Source organism: Heterodontus francisci, chromosome 3, assembly GCF_036365525.1.
Source record: "Heterodontus francisci isolate sHetFra1 chromosome 3, sHetFra1.hap1, whole genome shotgun sequence".
Taxonomy (NCBI): domain Eukaryota; kingdom Metazoa; phylum Chordata; class Chondrichthyes; order Heterodontiformes; family Heterodontidae; genus Heterodontus; species Heterodontus francisci.
In genome coordinates, this window is record NC_090373.1 from 145,944,929 (window position 1) to 145,968,733 (window position 23,805).

Genomic DNA, 23,805 nt, shown 5'->3' on the forward strand with positions numbered 1-23,805 from the left:
TTCAAATGGAAATTGCAGGAATATAATTAACATGGGCAGAAAGAGAAAATTAAACCAGAAGAATGAGAAAAACAAAAGGAGACAAGAAGGAAAGGAACTCCAAGCAAAACAGACAGAGACGAGAGAAGAAAATGTTTTTGCTAACACCATTAAGTTGTTTGTGGAGGAATGATCTTTCCAAATTAATCCAGGATTTAAAAAATAAACGTATTTAAAAGAATTAAATGGGATACATGCACATGGTCTGGCAAGCCAAACTGTGAGAAACCACATCTATACTGAAAGTGTACATAACTTGCAGATAAACTACATTACTCATAATGAGAGACACTAAACAACACAAACTGTAAATTTACAGAGAATAAATGGATAATTAGCACTTATTATAGAGCAGTAATTTGATCAAACTTAGCCCTAAACCACTTAATTAAAGCTCCTGTGGTTTAGAACAGTCTTTTGAAAACCAAGATTCGATTACTTCTCTATGATTATGCCAAGCTGTTAACCCTTGGAACATTACAGACAAATTATCTCATCGAGGTACTGCTGGGCTACCAATACTGCAAATGACATAATTTATCTTGCAGTAACAGTCTGATGTTTGAAATTTTAAAGTGCATTGAAATTAATCTGCTTGTGTCTGTGGGTTTAACATTCCGCCTTTAGACTTCCAGTACTTGACTAGCTGAAAAATAGCAAAAGGAAGCTAATTTGAACCAATTTTCTCAGTGCAGATCCCAGCTTTAAATTGAGTGGTGGAATCAGAGAAGCTCCTTAACAAAGTGTTCAAACTTGCTTTTTTAAACATAAAAGAAATAATGGACTATGGAACATATTAGAAAAAAATATATAAACAATTTAAAAATAAGAGAAAAGGGAAGAAGGGGACAAGTATTTATTTAAGTATTTTTGTAGCACAAGGCTAACATAGCAGTATTAGAACAATTCCTGGCATTAGACAAGCTTTGTATCCATATCATACGGGTCTGTTTCAGTTATAATTTGCAAGATGAAAACAAAGACACAGAATTTGCTGCGATCTATGACTTGTGCTTTAAATTAAGTTTTTTTGATAAGCAAGGGGGTGAAAGGTTATCGGGGCTAGGCAGAAATGTGGAGTTGAGGTTACAATCAGGTCAGCCATGATCTTGTTGAATGGCAGAGCAGACATGAGGGGCCAAGTGGCCTACTGCTGCTCCTAATTCATATGTTCATGCCTCGATCCTACCCTTGCAAGCTTTCTCCAGTATTTCCTGAAGTAATTTGAATATGCCACAGCAAGCATAGGAACCTCAGAAGTGGTGTTGGAAAATGGCTTATCTCATCTACATTGATGAACTAATTAAGCAGAACAATATTGGCATGACCAAGGCCATTGATTTCTGAATTTCAAATCCTTTCACTATGCTGTAAATGATCACTTGCAGAAAATTGTTTTAAGTTATGGACACACTCAGCTGCTGTCTTCGGTTTTCAGGAATATTCTAAGTTGCAATTTTTTTTAGAAGATGACATTATTAATTTACGCTATCTAAACAGCCTCAGATTAATTAAATGGACGAAATTGGACCTTGTTTAGCCTGCTTTTCAGGCACAAAATGGTGGCAAAAAAGTCACCATTTTTTTTGTATTTTTAATTGAAATGATCTTTCTGTGCGTAAAAAAAGTGCATTTACTGTTTATCCTATTATCTTCAAATGGGTATAATTATAAATATCAGAATTTTAGTCCACTTCTTCTGATCTACTTCCTGTCACTCAGTTAAAAGAGAGAAAAGATTCATACAAACCAAAATGAAACCAAAGATAGATTATGTTTCGACGCAGAGTACAATCAACGAATGGAACACTGACTTTTGAATTCCACAATGTTCTAGCAGTATTCCAACATAACTCTGTCTAGAGACTGGTAGAACTTAAGGGAAATGGAACAAGTAGCCTTAGACAGGACTGCTCATGCAGTGGATGGATGTGGTAGTCACACAGCAGATTGATACACCTGTATCTTACAACCAGAGAGGATTCTCCTTAGCTTCTTCGAGATGCTGTTTCTCTGGCTGATCTGCTTCTCCTTGAATGCTTTCAGAATTTGGGAATTCCAAGATGAGACCACTTTGTAAGCCAATGTCGTGCAACATGTAGCACACCATCACAATCCTTAAGAACCTAGCCAACTACATTGAGGAGCACTCTCAGACAGATTGAGATACCTGAAGCATGCCTTCAAAGTTGTGGTCCATGGTGATTCTGTTGTAGAATGGGCTTCAGGTGATATCCGGGGAACATGAAGAAGTGTCCTCAGCATGAATGCAAAGGATAACTTTGATCTCCCAGGATTCATGAAAAGATGTGCCTTACTGGGGCAAAAAGTATGGACAGAGTAGTCAGCCTTAAAATGATGCATTATCAGAACTGGCAAGAAAGCGAGATTAAGTCCTGCTGGTCAGAAATTAACTGGACAGAGTAAAATCCTTTCCTATTCATGTACATGATGAAGAGAATACATGTTTAAATGTGGCTGCAATCAATTATACCTTTGCCTTTAGGGAATGCAACCATTTCTTAAAAAGTCAATGTCTTCTCATGCTGCTACCGGTTGTCTATAAGGAAGTGAATGAAATGGTTTGATTCTTTTTAAATAATGCATCAGTGGCTTTCTTTATATATTGTATAATGTTACTGATGACCCCAGTGGCAAGCTAGAATGACCAGGTAATATAAGTTCAGGACAACTGTGATATTTGCATCCACTAGCAGTAAATTGTCAATGTTGGAGATGTGGCATAATTTGTTGTTCGCTTTCATTTTGAAGCACAGTCTCTGCAAGCACCTAATTCTGTTGGAGACATAGGTATCTTGGTCTGCAGTGGGAGTACAGCAGGTGTGCACCATAAAATCCCGTGGTGCTTGACCAGCCTAGCCTCCCTTCATTGTTTGTCCTCCTCTTAAAGATATGCAGGAGACGGAGTGAAAAAATGGCAGTCCCACAGCACAAAAGATAGATTGTGATGTAGTTGTCAGCAACATTAGAAAAAACTTAAAATCAATAAATGGCTGAGGAACAAGATTTTTATTAATTCTTTTATGAATGCCGTCTAGACCCTTGAAATTCGCATTTGCCTTTACAAAACACTGAATGTCTGTTTTATACTGATATGAGCTGAGTAGCAATAAGCAAAAAATGGGATGTATGACAGCACACCATTACTGCTTCATCTAAACACACCTCCCAATTTTACTGTGGGCATTGTTGCCAGCACAAAACGCTAACAGAGCACCAGGTATACAAAAAAGTGAATGGGGATTCACCATAACTGAAAATCCAGGCTGGGTTGTCATAGTAAAAAGATCCTTTTTTAAAAAATTAAATCTGACATTTGCAACAAGTTGTGCAAGCAACATCTGCATGCTTATTTTCTGGCACGTGACTTGGAATAGCCCTTTATCTAACAACTATCCTCGACAGCCGGAAACTACTGACTGGAGGACATCTGCACTATTTGTGTCATTTGAGACTGTGGAAAATACCAGTTAAAATTGCAGTGTGCATGCTAACCTATTTAGCAGTTTTAATTACAACTGAAATGATTCACAGCAACAACAATTATAGGCAAAATACTAAATAGCACCATACCTGTATGGGAGAACTGAAACTTTTCACAAGGTACTGATATGCAATTTCAATACATTCTCCAGAAATGCATCTGAGCACCAGCATGATCCAGAGGTCAAAATGAACCAATGAAAGACTAGCAAGGACTGACTGAAAATTATACAGATTTTGTAAAAAAAAATTTTTGTTAAAAAACTTCCAGCAGTATTCCATTACTGACAAATTTTTAAGTAAATTTATATAGGATGAAGCAAAAAACATTTAACGCATGCTAATCATGGCTATATATGCCATGAGAATACAACCAGACACAGATATCCAGGTAAAGAAATGTAAAACAGACAAAATATGCATTTGTAGTAAAAACTGACACATGATAAATTATGATCAACATCCTTTTGTTCCTTCCTGCATTTCTGATTCCAAAACAAACATAACACTTTAACCAATAGTACAAATATTTGGGCAATAGGGTGAGAGAAATTGCTGGGTTATTAAATACATAATGCTCCTTACTGAGTAAGGAGGCTTGGATACCACAATGGGCAGAAGAGATTATGCAAAGTTGAAAAAATAATTATTGGTTACGCTAGTCATTTGATTATGAGGAAATAAATACATCGAGAAACACATTAGACTAGTTCACAACTAAAGTAACAGCAACAAAAACAAGAAATGCTGGATTCACTCAGCAGGTCTGGCAGCATCTGTGGAAAGAGAAGCAGAGTTAACGTTTCGGGTCAGTGACCCTTCTTCGGAACTGACAAATATTAGAAAAGTCACAGATTATAAACAAGTGAGGTGGGGGTTGGGCAAGAGATAACAAAGGAGAAGGTGCAGATTGGACCAGGCCACATAGCTGACCAAAAGGTCACAGAGCAAAGGCAAACAATATGTTAATGGTGTTTTGAAAGACAAAGCATTAGTACAGATTAGGTGTGAATATACTGAATATAGAACATCAGCAAGTGCAAACCTGAAGAAAAACAACCTGAAAAAAACAGTGGGTAAGCAAACTGAACAAACTAAGATGAAATGAAATAAATGCAAAAAAAGATTGTAAAAAATGTAAAAAGGAATGCAAAAAAAAGGAAGAAAAAATAACTAAAAATGACTAAAAATGAAAGTAAAGTGGGGGGCTGTCATGCTCTGAAATTATTGAACTCAATGTTCAGTCCGGCAGGCTGTAGTGTGCCTAATCGGTAGATGAGATGCTGTTCCTCGAGCTTGCGTTGATGTTCACTGGAACACTGCAGCAATCCCAGGACAGAGATGTGAGCATGAGAGCAGGGGGGAGTGTTGAAATGGCAAGCAACCGGAAGCTCAGGGTCCTGCTTGCGGACTGAGCGGAGATGTTCCGCAAAGCGGTCACCCAGTCTGCGCTTGGTCTCCCCAATGTAGAGGAGACCACACTGTGAGCAGCGAATACAGTATACTACATTGAAAGAAGTACAAGTAAATCGCTGCTTCACCTGAAAGGAGTGTTTGGGGCCTGGGATAGTGAGGAGAGAGGAGGTAAATGGGCAGGTATTACACCTCCTGCGATTGCAAGGGAAGGTGCCCTGGGACGGGGACGAGGTGGTGGGGGTAATGGAGGAGTGGACCAGGGTGTCGCGGAGGGAACGATCCCTTCGGAATGCTGACAGGGGAAGGGAGGGGAAGATGCGACTGGTAGTGGCATCACGCTGGAGGTGGCGAAAATGGCGGAGGATGATCCTTTGGATATGGAGGCTGGTGGGATGAAAAGTGAGGACAAGGGGAACCCTGTCACGGTTCTGGGAGGGAGGGGAAGGGGTGAGGGTAGAGGTGCGGGGAATGGGTCGGACACGGTTGAGGGCCCTGTCAACCACAGTGGGGGGAAATCCTCGGTTGAGGAAAAAGGAGGTCATATCAGAAGCACCGTCATGGAAGGTAGCATCATCAGAGCAGATGCGTCGGAGACGGAGAAACTGGGAGAATGGAATGGAGTCCTTACAGGAGGTAGGGTGTGAAGAAGTGTAGTCGAGGTAGCTGTGGGAGTCAGTGGGCTTATAATGGATATTGGTAGACAACCTATCCCCAGAGATGGAGACAGAGAAGTCGAGGAAGGGAAGGGAAGTGTCAGAGATGGACCATGTAAAGGTGAGAGAAGGGTGGAAATTGGAAGCAAAGTTGATAAAGTTTTCGAGTTCGGGGCGGGAGCAGGAAACGGCACCGATACAGTCATCAATGTACCGGAAAAAGAGTTGGGGGAGGGGGCCTGAGTAGGACTGGAACAAAGAATGCTCGACATATCCCACAAAAAGACAGGCATAACTAGGACCCATGCGGGTACCCATAGCGACACCTTTTACTTGAAGGAAGTGCGTGGAGTTGAAGGAGAAGTTGTTCAATGTGAGAACAAGTTCAGCCAGGCGGAGGAGGGTGGTGGTGGATGGGGACTGGTTGGGCCTCTGTTCCTGGAAGAAGCGGAGAGCCATCAAACCATCCTGGTGGGGGATGGAGGTGTAGAGCGATTGGACGTCCATAGTGAAGAGGAGGCAGTTGGGACCAGGAAACTGGAAATTGTCAAAATGACGTAGGGCGTCAGAAGAGTCACGGATGTAGGTGGGAAGAGACTGCACCAGCGGAGAAAAGATAGAGTCGAGATAGGAAGAAATAAGTTCAGTTGGGCAGGAGCAGGCTGTCACAATGGGTCTGCCGGGACAGTGCCGTTTGTGGATTTTGGGAAGGAGATAGAAGCGGGCTGTCCGGGGTTGCGGGACTATGAGGTTGGAAGCTGTAGAGGGAAGATCTCCAGAGGAGATGAGGTCAGTGACAGTCCTTTGGACAGTGGCTTGATGTTCGGTGGTGGGGTCATGGTCCAGAGGGAGGTAGGAAGAGGTGTCTGTGAGTTGGCGTTGAGCTTCTGCAAGGTAGAGGTCGGTACGCCATACAACAACAGCACCACCCTTGTCTGCAGGTTTGATGACCATGTCGGGGTTAGACCTGAGAGAACGGAGTGCCTCAAGTTCAGAGGGGGACAGGTTAGAGTGAGTGAGGGGGGCAGAGAAATTGAGACGACCAATGTCTCGCCGACAGTTTTCAATGAAGAGATCAAGAGCGGGTAAGAGGCCAGGGTGAGGGGTCCAGGTAGAGGGAGAATACTGGAGGCTGGTGAATGGGTCTGCTGGTCGGGGGGAGGACTCCTGGTCAAAGAAGTGAGCCCGGAGGCGGAGGCGACGGAAGAAGAGCTCAACGTCATGCCGAGCGCGAAATTCATTGAGGTGGGGGCGTAAGGGGATAAAACTGAGTCCTTTGCTGAGTACAGAACGCTCAGCATCAGAGAGGGGGAGGTCAGAGGGTATAGTGAATACACGGCAAGGGGTCAGATCAGAAGGGGTGGGGTCAGAGGGAAGTGAAGCGGAAGGAGGATCTGGAGGGGCATTAGTCCCCATCAGCTGCTGGAGCTTGCGTTCCTTAACACCTGAAAGGAAGAAAAAAAGTTTTTTGTTAATGCGTCGGATGAGACGTAAGATGAGATGAAACTGCGGAGTAGAACAGATTTGAGATAAGGTGAGACGGTGCTGCTGGAGAGAGGTCCAGTGTGTGCATATGGCGGCGCATAGCGCTGAGTGTAGATCTCAGGATGCGGCGAGAGTAGCAGTCCGAGGAACGTTGTATTTCTCGGAGATACCTGTGATCCTGGGTGGTTTCAAAGCATGATGGGTGAAACTGCAGTTGGAATCCACGTGGAATCAGTCGGAGCCGGAGACAGTCACTGAGGAAGGAGATGTGGCTGTGAAAACGAGTTTTGGTAGATACCTTATCAAACACCAGGAGGGAAATAGAAAGCAATGAAGGTGAACAAGGTAAAAGAGACAAACGAAAATCCCGTCGGAGAGAAGAGCAGAACTTCTTCAAGGTAGGCATTCCTGGAAGAGAAGTGGCAGTGAATTAAACACTAAAATAAAAGCAAAATACTGCGGATGCTGGAAATCTGAAACAAAAACAAGAAATGCTGGATTCACTCAGCAGGTCTGGCAGCATCTGTGGAAAGAGAAGCAGAGTTAACGTTTCGGGTCAGTGACCCTTCTTCGGAACTGACAAATATTAGAAAAGTCACAGATTATAAACAAGTAAAGTAACAGCAAGCCTGGGAAACAGTACAATCTGTCAATCTTCTGCAAAACAACACAACTTTTTATTTTATAAAGATAGTTTGCTAAGACATACCTTGCATATAGTCTCAATATCCCAAGGCAGAATAGTTTTCAAATCAATTACTTCACATGAGACTCCCAACCTCTCCTGAGCCATGCTGGCCACCTCTCTCATAACATGAACCTACAAATGAACAAGGGTCAGTTTAGAACATTTGTAAATAAGTTTATTTTCAGTAGCAGTTTTGAATACTTATGTAACATAGGCCATAAAGGAGAATTGAATACTGCAAGCATATTTTTCTTTTCCCTGTCATCCTCTTTTATTCTCTTTTGTGCTTTCTCTATATTTCAGCTCTTCAATTTAATCACAAGCATTTTCTCATGCTATCTAAAGCTGCAGCCAGAGCCTATGAAGCCAGGTACTAATCACCATTTCAAACTGTAGAAAAATAATTGCGAACTATACAGTTTAAAGTTCTAATGTTGCTTTGGATGCTTGGATTGCCAACCCTATAAAGATCACTTGTCTTCTCTTGTTCTTGTTAGGAAAAAGTGAGAATATTCCCTTGCGAGAATGAAATCCTCAGGTGGGGAGCAGAAAATCTTAACCTCCTGTATATGACTCCATCAAATGATTAAGAGTTGGCAAGTTTGCAGCTGACTAAATATATCAAGTAGAGCCATTTTGTGAATTTTTCAAGTGCAGATACTTCTGCATATAATTAAGTTGCGCAATCCTACTTAAGGGATATGACAGTTTAAAGCCTAAACTAAACCCATGTTAGTTGCAACAGATTTTTCTGTATCAGTGGAAGTATGAAGTGCTTCTCTCATTTCCCCCAACAACATAAACATTAGAACAACACTCCAACTGCACCAGTGTGATACTTCCACTTCCCATACAACAGAAACATCCTGCTTGCTTTAAATATGTAACTAATTTGATTGAGACTCACAACTTATCATTTAGTGTTAAAATAGAGGCAGTTTTGTGCTGTAAGCTCGTGTAATCCAAATAATGGATTGACGTCTTCCAAATTCATTATATTTTCAACCTTTGCATGTAGCGCAGAAAGAATGAAGATTGCATTCCCATCAGTCTGACTGGATTTAAACCCCTTAATTGAAAACACAGTGTTCCAGCCTACTGAGTGACCAAGGCCTTTATTATTTTTGTTCATTTTAGGAAAGTCACATTTATTATTAATCTTAGTTATAGATCATGGCACATTCAGGTAACTGCCATATTTTTCAACTCCCCCAAATCAAATCCACATTTCTTCACCTCTGCCACCAAAACACTACTCCACATTATTTTTATCACCTTATAGTCAGAATTCTCTAATGCCATCCTCACAAGCATCCCCACTTTTACCTTGTACTATGGTCATGAACTATATCATGCAGAATGCTGCAACCTGTGACCTCACCTGGCATAAGACCTGCAACCACAACTCCACTGGCTACACATGTCTCACAGAAACAATTTTAAGATTCTTACCCAATCTTCAAATCCCTCCATAGCCTTCCACACGCAATCGACTCTCATAATCTCATCCAGTTGTGTCTTCCGCATTTGTTGGCCATCCAATACTGCTGTACTTTTCATTCCTCACCACTTCATCCCACCATTACTAGCTGCTCTTTTAGTCACCTTACCCTTCCACTTTGCATCTCTGCCTTGCCAGCTCCCTCCCTGCATTCAAAGGCCACCTTTAGAGCCTACCCTTCATCCATGATTTTCTCTTTTCTTCACTCCCACCTTCTACTCAGTGTGCACATGTTATCCACTGCCTTATAAAACAGTCTGTGGTGACACTTTGTACATGATAGGTACCATAGAAATGTCAGTAATTGTTGTTCTAGTAATGGGGACTTTTGCAGTGTTACTGAAGAAAATGTTTCCTTTAGTTTATTCAGAAAATAGTAAGAAGAAATGTGTCACAGTCCTCTACAATTCATTTAATCCTACTTCAAAGCATTTGATAATGCAGACAATTATTTTTGTAGTTATATTATGATGTGCAAATTACATTTATTACTTAAAATACAGCATGCACATGGTGTTTGTTAATGAAACATTTTTCTAACAGACCACACTTGCAGTATACGCAAGAGATACTTGCATGAGATTAGTGGATTACCAATAAACAGAGATCTGCCTTTAAATTTGTATGTAATTCTAGTCTTGAAATCATATAACTCACATCAATTAAAAGCAAATAACAGGAAGCATACTCAAAGAAACAAAGGGTTAGTGATTGCTGTAATGTAACTGATGAGCTAAGCACAATTAATAACTAAGGTATTCCGTAAAGTGAGGAGCAGGGGGACCTGGGTATGTATGTGCATAAATCATTGAAGGTGGAAGGACAAGTTGGGAGAGCAGTTAATAAAGCATACAGCATCTGAGGCTTTATCAATAAGGGCATAGAGTATAAAAGCAAGGAAGTTATGTTAAACTAGTATAAATCACTGGTTCGGCCTCAAGTGAAGTACTGCGTCCATTTCTGGGCACCACACTTTAGGAAGGAGGTGAAGGGGTTAGAGAGCGTGCAGAAAAGATGCACAAGAATGGTTCCAGGGATGAGGAACTTCAGTTATGTAGATAGGAAGTTGGGACTGTTTTCCTTGGAGAAGAGCAGGTTGAGAGGAGATTTGGTAGAGGTATTCAAAATCATGGCGTCTGTATAGAGTAGAAAGGGAGAAACTTCCCATTTGTGGAAGGATCAAGGTTGCACAGATGTAAGGTAAATGGCAAGAGAAGCAATGAGGAAAAACTTCTCGCAGTGAGTGGTTAGGATCTGGAATGCACTGCCTGAGAGTGTGGTGGAGGCAGGTTCAATCGAGACATTCAAAAGGGAATTGGATTATCTGAAAAGGAAGAATGTTCCAGGGTACAGGGAGAAAGGGGGAGAGGGATAGTGGCACTAGGTGAACTGCTCTATCAGAAAGCCAGCACAGACACAATGTGCTGAATGGCCCATCAATAACCATATTGATTCAACGATAAGATTATATCTTCAGCAAAATGCAGTGAGTGGAGGATAGTTACATAATACAAATTGCGAGTGTAAAATCAATCCCAGTCACTTACAGCAGTGGATTCTCCAGACATCACTGATGGTAATATTATCCAATCATCTCCATTCTGACCAGGATTTGTGGCGTCACTATGTGCTGTCATTTTTAAAAGCCTCGCACTGTGTGAAAAGCCCTGTCCTTTCTCACAGTTCAACAGAGATTGAAGGGTTTTTCAACATAATGGTGAAAGGCATCTTACCCAGCCAAATCTCTTACTATTTAGTATCTAGGAGAGGCATTATCTCATTTAACCACCTTTAGTCAAGGTTATTTTTAATTTAAGAAAAGGAAGAATACATATGCTTTTAAAAACCACACCACTAAAAGTAACTGTGAAAAAAGGACAATAAATCCAGAACCAATAGTTATTAACATCCTTTGTACCTGAAATCATGGCACATTAACATTTCTTGACCTCTCTGCAGCATTTGATGTGAACAACTACAGCATTCTCCTCCAGCCTCTCTACTCTGTAGTACTCCACTGGGGATCACTAAACCTCGTTCCACTCCTGTTGCACCCAAGAGCCAGCATCTTGGAAACATTATCCACGCAGAGTCAGCTTTTGTCAGTATGTTGATGATACCCAGTTTCCCCTTCCTACTGACCTGAAACGTTAACTCTGCTTCTCTCTCCACAGATGCTGCCAGACCTGCTGAGTATTTCCAGCATTTCTTGTTTTTATTCCCTTTCCTACTCTCTACCCAAACTTAAAAAGCACCTCAAAATCTACCTTTTTCAAATGTGCATTTGCTGAACTTTCCTAATTCTCTCACTCCTTCACACATTCACTTGGGTGAAGTTGGCAACTTTTTTTAATGTTAAAGGTACGAGACAAATATAACCGGCTGTATTTTAATTCCAAGAAAGACTCAATAGAAAACAGGAAATACAATTCTAGGGGTGGAAAAACAAACAGATCTGTAAAAATAATTTAGCATTTGGAGGAGTGATTATGCAGTGGCTAAGTATTCCCTGATATAATACTGTTTGACCCATAAGCATGAACCTGATGAACCTCAGAGCTGCTCAACAGAAACTGAAATCTTGAGAACATATGTTATAAAGACAAGAGGGAATAGGATATGGGTGTAATCCCACCCCCACCCTTCCTCTACAGGCATAACATTAAGGAATTTGCTTTATAGTATATCCATTTTTGGGCTGTTAAAGAAGTAATGTTTATACCAATACAGAAATTAGCAAAGAACCCTTCCATTTCTATCTGTTTAAAATGTTGCATAAGTTCCAAAGAATAAAGTATTCTTCAGTAATACTTCTGGGAAATGAAAACTGGAAATACCACTGCATAGGACAAGCATTTGTCAAATATTAAATATGTGATCAAAGTACTGTAACCGTTGCGATTGAAATATAGAAGAAATACAAGTTAGTTGCAAAGCCAAGATCTAAACAGTTAAATAGATTGATCATCGCAAGAATAAAGCAAAAATTACATTTTTAAATGTTTAAGCAAGCAGGTTAGGATAAAGGATGGAAAAGATGGAAAAAAAGCAAAAATGGTAACCTGGGACAAAAAGTAAATGCCAGAAATGAAAATGTTATTGGTAAGTTTGTAGCAGGAAACCCATTGAACAAGTGAGGCCCACTTAAGGGTGGAAGATATGTGTCGGGATCAACAGGATAGCTGAGCTATTAAACCTTTTCTCAACAGTGGATTTCGGAAGTCAGGTTGTGCTCAACTAATCTGGTTCATTTTTGATGTTGTGTCAGTTATAAGGTAGTGTAGAAATATGTGATCTTTCAGAAAGTGTTTGGAGGTTCTTCATAAGAGGTCTCTAAATAAAGTACCGGTCATAGGACCATAAGTTATAAATTCATGAAATGACAAGACAAAAAAAAATAGAAATTAATCTTCAATGGTAATATGTCTAATTGGGTAGCAGTAATGAGGAACAGATCATTCCTTGATCCTGAAACCACTGCTGTTCATACTAATTAATGACTTTCCCAAGAGTACTGTAAATAGATTATATAAATTTGCAAATTACATTTATTTGTGTGGGAAAGCTGGATTTTCTAATTTGGATATAGTTCAAAGACATCTACAGAGACTTGGTCACTAGGGAAATAACAGGCAGATAATACTTAATACTGAGAATTGTAGCATTCTGCATATTAATGCTGGAACAAAAACAATTTGTTGAACAGTTAAAGAAAAAGAGTACCTTTTTAAACATGCTAAATCTGGGTGTGATAGTTGAGTAATTTGAAAATATTATATTACATGACAGTGATTGTCAAGGTGAAGATAGTTTTACAGTGTAATCCATGTCTTTGCGAAGGATAATGACAGTCCATAAAATATTAATGAGATGACAAATACATTAAAAAGAGGCTTTAAAGAGTACATCACAAAAGAGCAGCAAGGATGATTCATATTCTTATATCACTGTCAATAGAAAGGTTAACAGAAACTCCATCCGTCAAGAACATTGCACATAACTGCTGCAATGATACTGTCACCAGAATTCAGAAAAAGTGATGTACAGGAAGTAGCAGTGAAATGGACTTATTGTCCAGTGTGTCCAGTGAAAAAATACCATCAAAGGATGTCCTGATCTTAACAGCCGTCTATGTTCAACGGCTACACAGGCAACTGAAAGCATCCCAGGTCCTGGAAATTTCAATTTCAAAAGTGAGAGACTAGAGATTTTGCCAGTGGTTTTCAAAGTCATCACATCTCAATTCATTCCATCTTCGTTGCCTCCGGAGAATCCTTGGCACCAGGTGGCAGGACCGTATCTCCAACACAGAAGTCCTCGAGGCGGCCAACATCCCCAACATATACACTCTACTGAGCCAGCGGCGCTTGAGAAAGCTTGGCCATGTGAGCCGCATGGAAGATGGCAGGATCCCCAAGGACACATTGTACAGCGAGCTCGTCACTGGTATCAGACCCACCGGCTGTCCACGTCTCCGCTTTAAAGACGTCTGCAAACGCGACATGAAGCCCTATGACATTGATCACAAGTCGTGGGAGTCAGTTGCCAGTGATCACCAGAGCTGGCGGACAGCCATAAAGGCGGGGCCAAAGAGTGGTTAGTCGAAGAGACTTAGCTGTTGGCAGGCGAAAAGACAGAAGCACAAGGGGAGAGCCAACTGTGTAACAGCCATGACAACCAATTTTATCTGCAGCACCTGTGGAAGAGTCTGTCACTCTAGAATTGGCCTTTATAGCCACTCCAGGCGCTGCTTCACAAACCACTGACCACCTCCAGGCGCTTACCCATTGTCTCTCCAGACAAGGAGGCCAAAGAAATGAACAGCCCTTAACGTCCTGGCCACTGGCTCCTTTCAGTCTGCCACAGGGGATATCTCCCACATCACCCAGTCTACATTATATAGAAGCATTAAGCAGTTTATCAATGCCCTGTTCGCCAGAACAAACAAGTATGTCACCTTCCCAGAGATGGACCACCAAACTGAACAATGGAGGAGAGTCACTGGAGTGTGACGGCGTGGTCAATTGTGTCAATGGTTACAGAGAGGTCATTAGGATAATTTCTATTGTTATGATGCTGCTGCTATATTTTTTGAAGGACTCGTATTTTAAAATTATGGGAAAACTGAAAAGGATTTCATGGATTTTTCTTTCACTGGGGTCATTGAAAGGACACTGAGAGGTCTTGTTTGAAAACAGCATTTATTGGAAGTCACCTGTCTTCAGATAAATACCCAGCAGAGGCTTTTTGACTTTAGGGAGATGTTTACAGAGAAGCCACAGGTCAAGATTTATAGGGGTCAGGAGGCTTGATTCTTGCGATATTGGTTTTGGTTTCACTTTGGACAGTGTGTTGGAGTGTGAACTGTTTTGAAGAGGGTTGGAGAAAACCAGCCAAGAGAGCAGTAGCCATCAGCACCCTCTTCCATCTCTGTGAGAACTTACTGAGAATCAAGTATAAGAAACAGAGAAACTAATGCTGCATTTCTCCTGAAAAGCTTGCCAGAAAATCCTGATTCTGCATTTCACCTGCAAAGCCTGCCAAACTGATTTTCAAGGTCGCCTGCAAAGAACTGTTCTAGAAAGATCCCAGTGACAGCCATCTACTCATATTTGGGACGCCAAACCAAAAGGGGACAACTGACATCTTTCCATATCTTCTCTTTTTTCTTCAAGAATTAGCAAGTATTTGGCCAAACTATTCTTTTTTGTCTTTTCTTTTGTAATAAAGCTCTAAAGAGAACATTTCTATTTTTCCAGTGTGTGTGTGTGTATGTGTATGTGCGTGTATGTGTGAGGGGCTAAGGTAAAAGGGAACTTTCATATTTCAATCTGTGTGTTAATGCTTTGCTTCGTTACTGGTTAAGCTTTGTTTTATAATAAACTGATAATTTTGTTGTTTATTAAAGAATCCTGGTTGGTGTATTTTATTCTGGGATAAAGAGTAGAGTATATGCTTGACTGCACGGTAACTGGGTAAACATTTAAATATATGTTGTGATCTGTGGAGAAGTAGAACTAGAAAAGACAGTGCACTCCTCCCACCTCAGTCGTAACACGATTGACTTACAGTATGATTATTGTTATTGCCACTTCAGCTAGAAACTCACAGCAGTCAACATAAGGTGCTGAATCTTGGAACACTGTAATATTAAATGGCATAGTGAGTGAGCAGGTGAGTGGGATTAGAAGACATTTTGTCTGTTTCTGCAACTGCAATATTTTACGGTTGGCCCTCATTATTATGGGTAGGTGGGTGCAGGTTCAACCCATGCTGCTCCATCTGAGCTACATCAAGGACAAGAAAAAGCCATCAAGCAAAAGCTATATTATATTTCAGAAAGGGAAGAAATAAAATCAAGACTGGGGAGTCCAATCTGGACAGTAACTCATGTTTCCAACGACTACCCAAAAGTAACACGAGCACAGATCTTACAATCTGGTTAGCTGCCTTTCTGCTTGGTGAAAGATGCACAATTGAAGGCTGACTAAAAAAAAGATAAGTAGCTTAATATGCAAAAAATTACCAATAAAATCACACACAAATTCTGTTCCAACATTGCTAAAGAGCATCCCTTCATGATGTACACTTTCATGTTTCCTGGTGCAGTTCATTATCTAACAATCTAAGCTAAGAAAAACATAAGACACATAGGAAATAGCAGCAGGAGTAGGCCATACAGCCTTATCAGCCTGTTCTGCCATTCAATAAGATCATGGCTGATCATCTGCTTCAACTCCACTTTTCAGACATCCCTATATCCCTCAATTCCCTTACTGTCCAAACACCTAATGATCTTAGTCTTGGTCTATTTACTGTGAATTTCTCCTTTACATTTGTCACCTGAGAACATAGTTTAGTCATACGAACATACAAATTAGGAGCGGGAGTCGGCCACTCGGCCCTTCGAGCCTGTTCCGCCATTCAAAAAGGTCATGGCTGAGCTGACTACTCCACATTTCCACCTACCTCCGATAACCTTCCACCCCCTTATCAAGAATCTATCTAACTCTGCCTTAAAAATATTCAAGGATTCTGCTTCCACCGCCTTTTCAGGAAGAGCATTCCAAAGACTCACAACCCCTTATTTTTAAACAGTAACCCCTAGTTCTAGATTCTCCCACAAGGGGAAACATCCTTTCCACATCCACCCTGTCATGACCCCTCAGGATCTTATATGTTTCAATCAAGTTGCCTCTTACTCTTCTAAATTCCAGCAGATACAAGCCTAGCCTGTCCAATCTCTCCTCGAAAGACAGCCCGCCCATGCCAGGTATTAGACTAGTAAACCATCTCTGTACTGCCTTCAATGTATTTACATCCTTCCTTAAATAAGGAGACCAGTACTGGACACAGTACTCCAGATGTCGTCTCACCAATGTCCTGTATAGCTGAAGCATAAACTCCCTACTTTTGTATTCAATTCCCCTCACGATAAACGATAACATTCTATTATTTCCTAATTACGTGCTGTACCAGCCGAATGGCCTACACCTGGTCCTATTTTTCTATGTTTATATATTAACCTTTTGCAATTCATGCACTAGGACACCCAGATCTCTCTGCATCTCAAAGCACTGCAATCTCTCACTATTTAGGTAATATGCTTATTTTTTATTCTTCCGCCGAAGTGGACAACTTTGCACTTTCCCACATTATACTCCATTTGCCAGGTCTTTGCCCATTCACTTAACCTATCAATATCCCTTTGTAGCTCCCTTATGTCCTATTCACAAGCTACTTTCCTACCCATCTTTGTGTCATCAGCAAATTTAGCAACCATAGCTTCGGTTCCTTCATCTAAGTCATTAATATAAACTGCAAAAAGTTGAGGCCCCAGCACAGATCCCTGTGATACACCACTTGTTACATCTTGCCAACCAGAAAATGACCCATTTATGCCTACTCTCTGTTTCCTGTTAGCTAGCTAATCTTCTATCCATGCCAATCTGCTACCCCCCACACCATAAGCTTTAATTTTCTGCAATAACCTTTGATGTGGCACCTTACCAAATGCGCTTTCTGGAAATCTAAGTACAATACATCCACCAGTTCCCCTTTATCCACAGCACATGTAACTCCCTCAAAGAACTCCAATAAATTGGTTAAACATGATTTCCCTTTCACAAAACCATGTTGACTCTGCCTGATTGCCTTGACTTTTAAGACAGATGTTAAGCTAACTGTTTCCTGCTTTCTGTCTCCCTCTCTTTTTGAGTAAAGGAGTTACATTTGCTATTTTCCAATGCAACAGAATCTTCCTCAAATCTAGGGAATTTTGGAAAATTAAAACTAACGCATCAACTATCTCACTAGCCACTTCATTTAACACCCTAGGATGAAGTCCATCAGGACCTGGGGACTTGTCAGTCCGCAGCTCCAACAATTTGCTCATTACCACTTCCCTGGTGATTGTAATTTTCTTGAGTTCCTACCTCCCTTCCATTTCCTGACTTACAGCTGATACTGGAATGTTACTTGTATCTTCAATAGTGAAGACCGATGCAAAATATCTGTTCAATTCATCTGCCATCTCCTTATTATCCATTATTAATTCCCAGACTCACTTTCTATAGGACCAACGCTTACTTTGTTAACCTTTCTTTTAAATATTTATAGAAACTCTCATTGTGTCTTTATATTTCTAGTTAGCTTTCTCTCATACTCGAATTTTACCTTCTTTATCAATCTTTTAGTCATACTTTGCTTTTTTTTTAATATTCTGTCCAATCTTCTGACCTGCCACCCATCTTTGCACAATTGTAGGCTTTTTCTAAAGTTTGATACGATCTTTAACTGTTTTAGTTAACCACGGATAGTGGGTCCCACCCTTGGAATTTTTTTTCTCGTTGAAATGTATCTATTCTGTGTATTCTGAAATATCCCCTGAAATGTCTGCGGTCGTACTCACAGAATCATACCTTACAGACAGTGTTCCAGACACCACCACCACCATCCCTGGGTATGTCCTGTCCCACCGGCAGGATAAACCCAGTAGAGGTGGCAGCACAGTGGTATACAGTCAGGAGGAAGTTGCCCTGGGAGTCCTCAACATTGACTCCAAACTTCATGAAATCTCATGGCATCAGGTTAAACATGGGCAAGAGAACCTCCTGCTGATTACCACCTACCGCCCCCAAACAACTGATGAATCAGTGCGTCTCCATGTTGAACACCAATTGGAAAAAGCTCGGAGGGTAACAAGGGCACAGAATGTACTCTGGGTGGGGGACTTCAATGTCCATCCCCAAGGGTGGCTCGGTAGTACCATTACTGACTGAGCTGGCTGAGTCCTAAAGAACATAGCTGCTAGGCTGGGTCTGCGGCAGGTGGTGAGGGAACCAACAAGAGGGAAAAACCTACTTGTTGCAGATGCATCTGTCCATTACAGTATTGGTAGGAGCGAGCATCGCACAGTCCTTGCGGAGACGAAGTCCTGTCTTCACATTGAGCAGACACTCTATTGTGTTGTGTAGCACTACCACCGTGCTAAATGGGATAGATTTCGAACAGATCTAGCAACTCAAAACTGGGCATCCATGAGACATTGTGGGCCATCAAGAGCAGAATTGTATTCACACACAATCTGAAAACTCATGGCGCGGTATATCCTCCCTCTCTACCACTACCATCAAGCCGGGGGACCAACCCTGGGTCAATGAACAGTGCAGGACGGATGCCAGAAGCAGCACCAGGTATACCTAAAATGAGGTGTCAGCCTGGTGAAGCTACAACACAGGACTACTTGCGTGCCAAACAGCGGAAGCAGCATGCGATAGATAAGGCTAAGCGATCCCACAACCAACAGATCAAATCTAAGCTCTGCAGTCCTGCCACATCCAGTTGTGAATGGTGGTGGACAATTAAAGAACTGACAGGAGGAAGAGGCTCCACAAAACATCCCCATCCTCAACAATGGGGGAGCCCAGCATATCAATGCAAAAGACAAGGCTGAAGCATTTGCGTCCACCTTCAGTCAGAAGTGCCAAGTGGATGATCCATCTCGGCCTCCTCCTGACGTCCCCAGCATCACAGCCGCGTGATATCAAGACACGACTGAAGGCACTGGATACTGCAAAGGTGCTGACAACATTCTGGCAATAGTACTGAAGATTTGTGCTCCAGAACTAGCCACGCCTCTAGCCAAGCTGTTCCACTACAGCTACAACACTGGCATCTACCCAGCAATGTGGACAATTGCCCAAGTATAGAACATAGAACATACAGCACAGAACAGGCCCTTCGGCCCACAATGTTGTGCCGATCCTTTGTCCTCTGTCAAGGACAATTTAATCTATACCCCATCATTCTCCTATAGAACATAGAACATACAGCACAGAATATCCTGTAAACAAAAAGGACAAATCCAACCTGGCCAATTACCACCCAATCAGTCTACTCTTAATCATCAGCAAAGAAATGGAAGGGGTCGTCAACAGTGCTATCAAGCAGTACTTGCTCAGCAATAATCGGCTGATTGATACTCAGTTTGGGTTCCGCCACGGCCATTCAGCTCCAGACCTCACTACAGTCTTGGTCCAAACATGGATAAAATAGCTGAATTCCAGAGGTGAGAGTGACTGCCCTTGACATCAAGGCAGCATTTGACTGAGTGTGGATCAAGGAGCCCAAGCAAAACTGGAGTTAATGGGAATCAGGGATAAACTGGTTGGAGTCATACCTAGCACAAACGTAGATGGTTGTGGTTGTTTGAAGGTCAATCGTCTCAGTCCCAGGACATCACTGCAGGAGTTCCTCAGGGTCGTGTCCTGGGCCCAAGCATATTCAGCTGCTTCATCAATGACCTCCCCTCCATCATAAGGTCAGTAGTGGGGATGTTCGCTGATGATTGCACAATGTTCAGCACCATTCGCAACTCCTCAGATACTGAAGTAGCCCGTGACCAGATGCAGCAAGACCTGGACAACACCAGGCTTGAGCTGATAAGTAGCAAGTAACATTCGTGCCACAGAAGTGCCAGGCAATGACCATTGTAGGAACCAAAGGGTTAACATCTGCCATATTTTATGTGTTGGATGAACTTATATAGGTTATGGTCTGATAAAACTCACCTGAGATGCTATGTTTTAAATTGGAATGATTTCAAATGATGTTGCAGTTATGCTCGGGAATAGTTATACTTCATAGTATATATATATATTATATATCAATGTATTAGATTAGAACTAAGTTGTGGACTTTGTGTTTAGAATCATTTTGTTAAATGTGAAATCTATATTGGTATACTGTAGTGGGGAGAAGGTGGAAGATGGTGTTTATTTTCACAATCATACCAGATGTAGCATTGCTATGAGACCGGATGTCCATTCTGCATTTCAAATTAAGACCGATTCAGTCGCAATAAGGGATAGATTTGGTAGGCCTCACGAAGGATGATAATGCAAATCAAGTCTATAGCCAGCAAGGCTAGATTGACACCAAGATAATGGTTTACCACTAAGAAATGAACATCTATGTTCAATGTTTAACTTATGTAGAGAAAAGCACCTTAAAAATTTTAATATATTTAGTGAAAGATGATAATGTTTCCTGTAATTACATTATTGTGCACTGAGTTTCTTCTTTTAACAAGTCAATGTTCAATAAATTTATTGGTTTATTGCCTGAATTTTAATCTGATCAGAGTGTATCTTCAGTCTGCCTACCAAAGACAAAGTGAGACACAGGGGATATATGGTACATTCCAGTCAGCCAGCCTATAGTGCCAGGGTTCTCAATTCAATCTCTGGGTTTCGCTATCACTTCTCTAGATAATGGGAAAATAAAAATGCACACTTCTTCAAGCTGCATGTGAAGTACAACACAGGTCAATGATTCTGAATATTTTCCCAGCCACCTCCTATAAGGACTCCATTCCATTCTCCCAGTTTCTCAGTCTCATCGGTTCCGACAATAGCACCTTCCGAAATGTCGTCCGTTTTCCTCAACCAGGGTTTCCCCTCCACCACGGTTGGCAGAGCGCCCTCCCAGAATCATGATAAGGTCCTCCCTTGTCTTCACCTTCCACATTAAACCAAATACCAAACTGCCCCTCCTCTTTTTGCATTCCGAAGGGACTGTTCACACTGACATCCTGCTCCATCCTTCCATCGCCTCAGACATTCCCTCAGATATGAGCAGGATATGCAAAACCTACCTTTTCACCTCCTCTCTTCCCACCATAGAAGGCCTTGAACAGCAAATGTGATCTAGAACTTTGGTAGCTTGCCACTTTAATTATAAATCCCATTCACACCATGACCTCTCTGTCCTTGGTCTCCTAACAATGAAGCCAGGGTGAGGAACAACACCTCATCTTTCTACTAGATACTTTACAACTTTCTGGCCTTAACAATGAGTTTAACAATGCAGAGACCTTGACCACTGCTCCCATTTTCTCTCGATCATTACCGGGCCATGGGAGCCTTCTCCCCTTTGTCACATTTTCCATGCTTCCCTCCTCTGCTATTCTGATGTAATGATTTACACCCACCTTGGACCCAACTTTTGCATCATTGTCACATTTTGCCTTGCACCATCATCACTTCAGTCATTTATTCACTCCTGCCATTCACTAACTCCTCCTTTTGTTCTTTTTCTAACCCCTTTATGCTGGCTTTCTAATTGTTTAAAAGCTGTTCATCTGTACCATCTTCCAGTTCTGATGAAAATCATCAACCTGAAACATTGGCCAATTAGCCTCAGGATGCCTTCCGCCCCCTGAGGCAGGAAGTCCCACCTCTAGGAGCTGCCAGCTAATCAGGGGGCTGGCAGTTCCTCAGTCCCAGCAGCGCCACCGGGAGCAGTGGTCATTGCTGGGGCTGCACCCAGCTTCAGGAGGATCATGGACACCATTGCCGAAACTGGTAAGTGGGGTTTTGGGCCTTGCGAGAGACAGTCAGCTGTGCCCCGGCGAGGGGCCTGGGGGTCAATCAGGAGGGTAATGGGAGGTGCCCTATCGGGGGTAGCAGGAGCTGACAAACTGCCCGTCCAGTGGCGCTGGGAGAAGGCCCTTAAGTGGCAATTAATTGACCCTTAATTAAAGGGCCTCAGTTCACCTGGGGCGGGTGGGCCATTTGTCACCTCTTCCGCTGCTCGTAAAATTGCAGCGGGGGCAGGAAGGTGATGGGAACGGCACCACCCCTGGCCTCCCACACAATTTTAAGTCCTCCCCAACCACCCACACCGCCTCCAGCCTGCTCCCGCAGGTGGCATAAAATTACAGCCATTAACTCTGTTTCTCTCTGCTATTAGAATGTTTAGAAGCTTTTAGCATTTACATTCTATTCGTTACAACAACTCCTAAACGCATCAAGTATGTACTGTTCAAAAATGCTGATTCATATAATCTGTAGGATATTTTCATCCTTTTTAGTGTCATAAAACACTTGCACTTATTTCCTATTCTTTTTATTTCAAAATACTCAATTTTCATTGCCTTACTTTAAGTTTTGTGAAACAGATAGAGAGAAATGGAAATTAAGCACACAAAAGGATTCCAAAATGATATACAAAGGAGCGAGACAGTGAGAGACACTTACAGAAGGACAAATAGTGAAAAAGACAGACAGACACAAAAGAGGACATAGTTCAGCCTGACATAAAGCTCAAAATTAATTGTTTCTATTCCACATATACCTCACAGACTTTCAAAATCTCCTTTTGACCACCTTCTTTCAGGACCGAATACTCTTTTTTAAACCTTTCCCAAGAATTTAATCCACTGATGCATATGGGATCAGGTTATTTGTCCTTTTCTGTATTGCCTTAAGTCTTGGAAGAGTCCAGTGTGCATCAATGGCCAGAAATGAACAAAGTACTCAAGGTAAAAGCAAAATACTGCGGATGCTGGAAATCTGAAATAAAAACAAGAAATGCTGGAACCACTCAGCAGGTCTGGCAGCATCTGTGAAAAGAGAAGCAGAGTTAACGTTTCGGTTCGGAGTTCCGAAGAAGGGTCACTGACCCGAAACGTTAACTCTGCTTCTCTTTTCACAAAGTATTCAAGGTGCGGCCTGACCAGAAATGCCTAAAGGCCTATACACCTTGGATTTGGCAATATAACTCCATATTTTGTTTTCTTCGTTGATTACTGCTGTACAATAAATTGACAAGGTAATTGTTAAGCCTACTATCACTCCAGATCTCAGTCTCTCCCCTACCTAGTTCTACACCATTTACTTTGCACATCTCCCATTTTTCTTTCGAGACTGTAATACCTTAAAATACCTGTACTAACTTTCATTTACGACCAGTAAATTTTCCACAGTTGATGAATGCAAGTTGTATTTTAGATACAAGATGGCGATGGAGTTCGGAGACCTTAAAAGCTCTCTACACAGAGCCACCTAGCGTACAAAGCCTGCATGCTACATCGTGACATAGCAAAACTGTAAAGAACTGCTGACGTAGCAATTTACAATGAATGTAGACAGAAAAGTATACAAGTGTTTAAATGATATGCAAGATACTTCCTTGGACTTACAATGTTTGCCTAGATTTTTCTGTATTTTCTTGGC

The 23,805-nt window shown here is 41.6% G+C and overlaps 1 protein-coding gene across 2 annotated transcripts in view; it reads right to left on the reverse strand.

Moving 5' to 3' along the window:
• Positions 1-23,805, reverse strand: part of bckdhb (branched chain keto acid dehydrogenase E1 subunit beta) — a 372,243-nt gene that overhangs the window by 178,226 nt on the left and 170,212 nt on the right. For both annotated transcript variants that reach the window (XM_068026695.1, XM_068026696.1), the window contains exon 8: positions 7,807-7,917. In XM_068026695.1, coding sequence (XP_067882796.1) covers positions 7,807-7,917 — 111 coding nt within the window. The remainder of the gene's footprint in view (positions 1-7,806; positions 7,918-23,805) is intronic.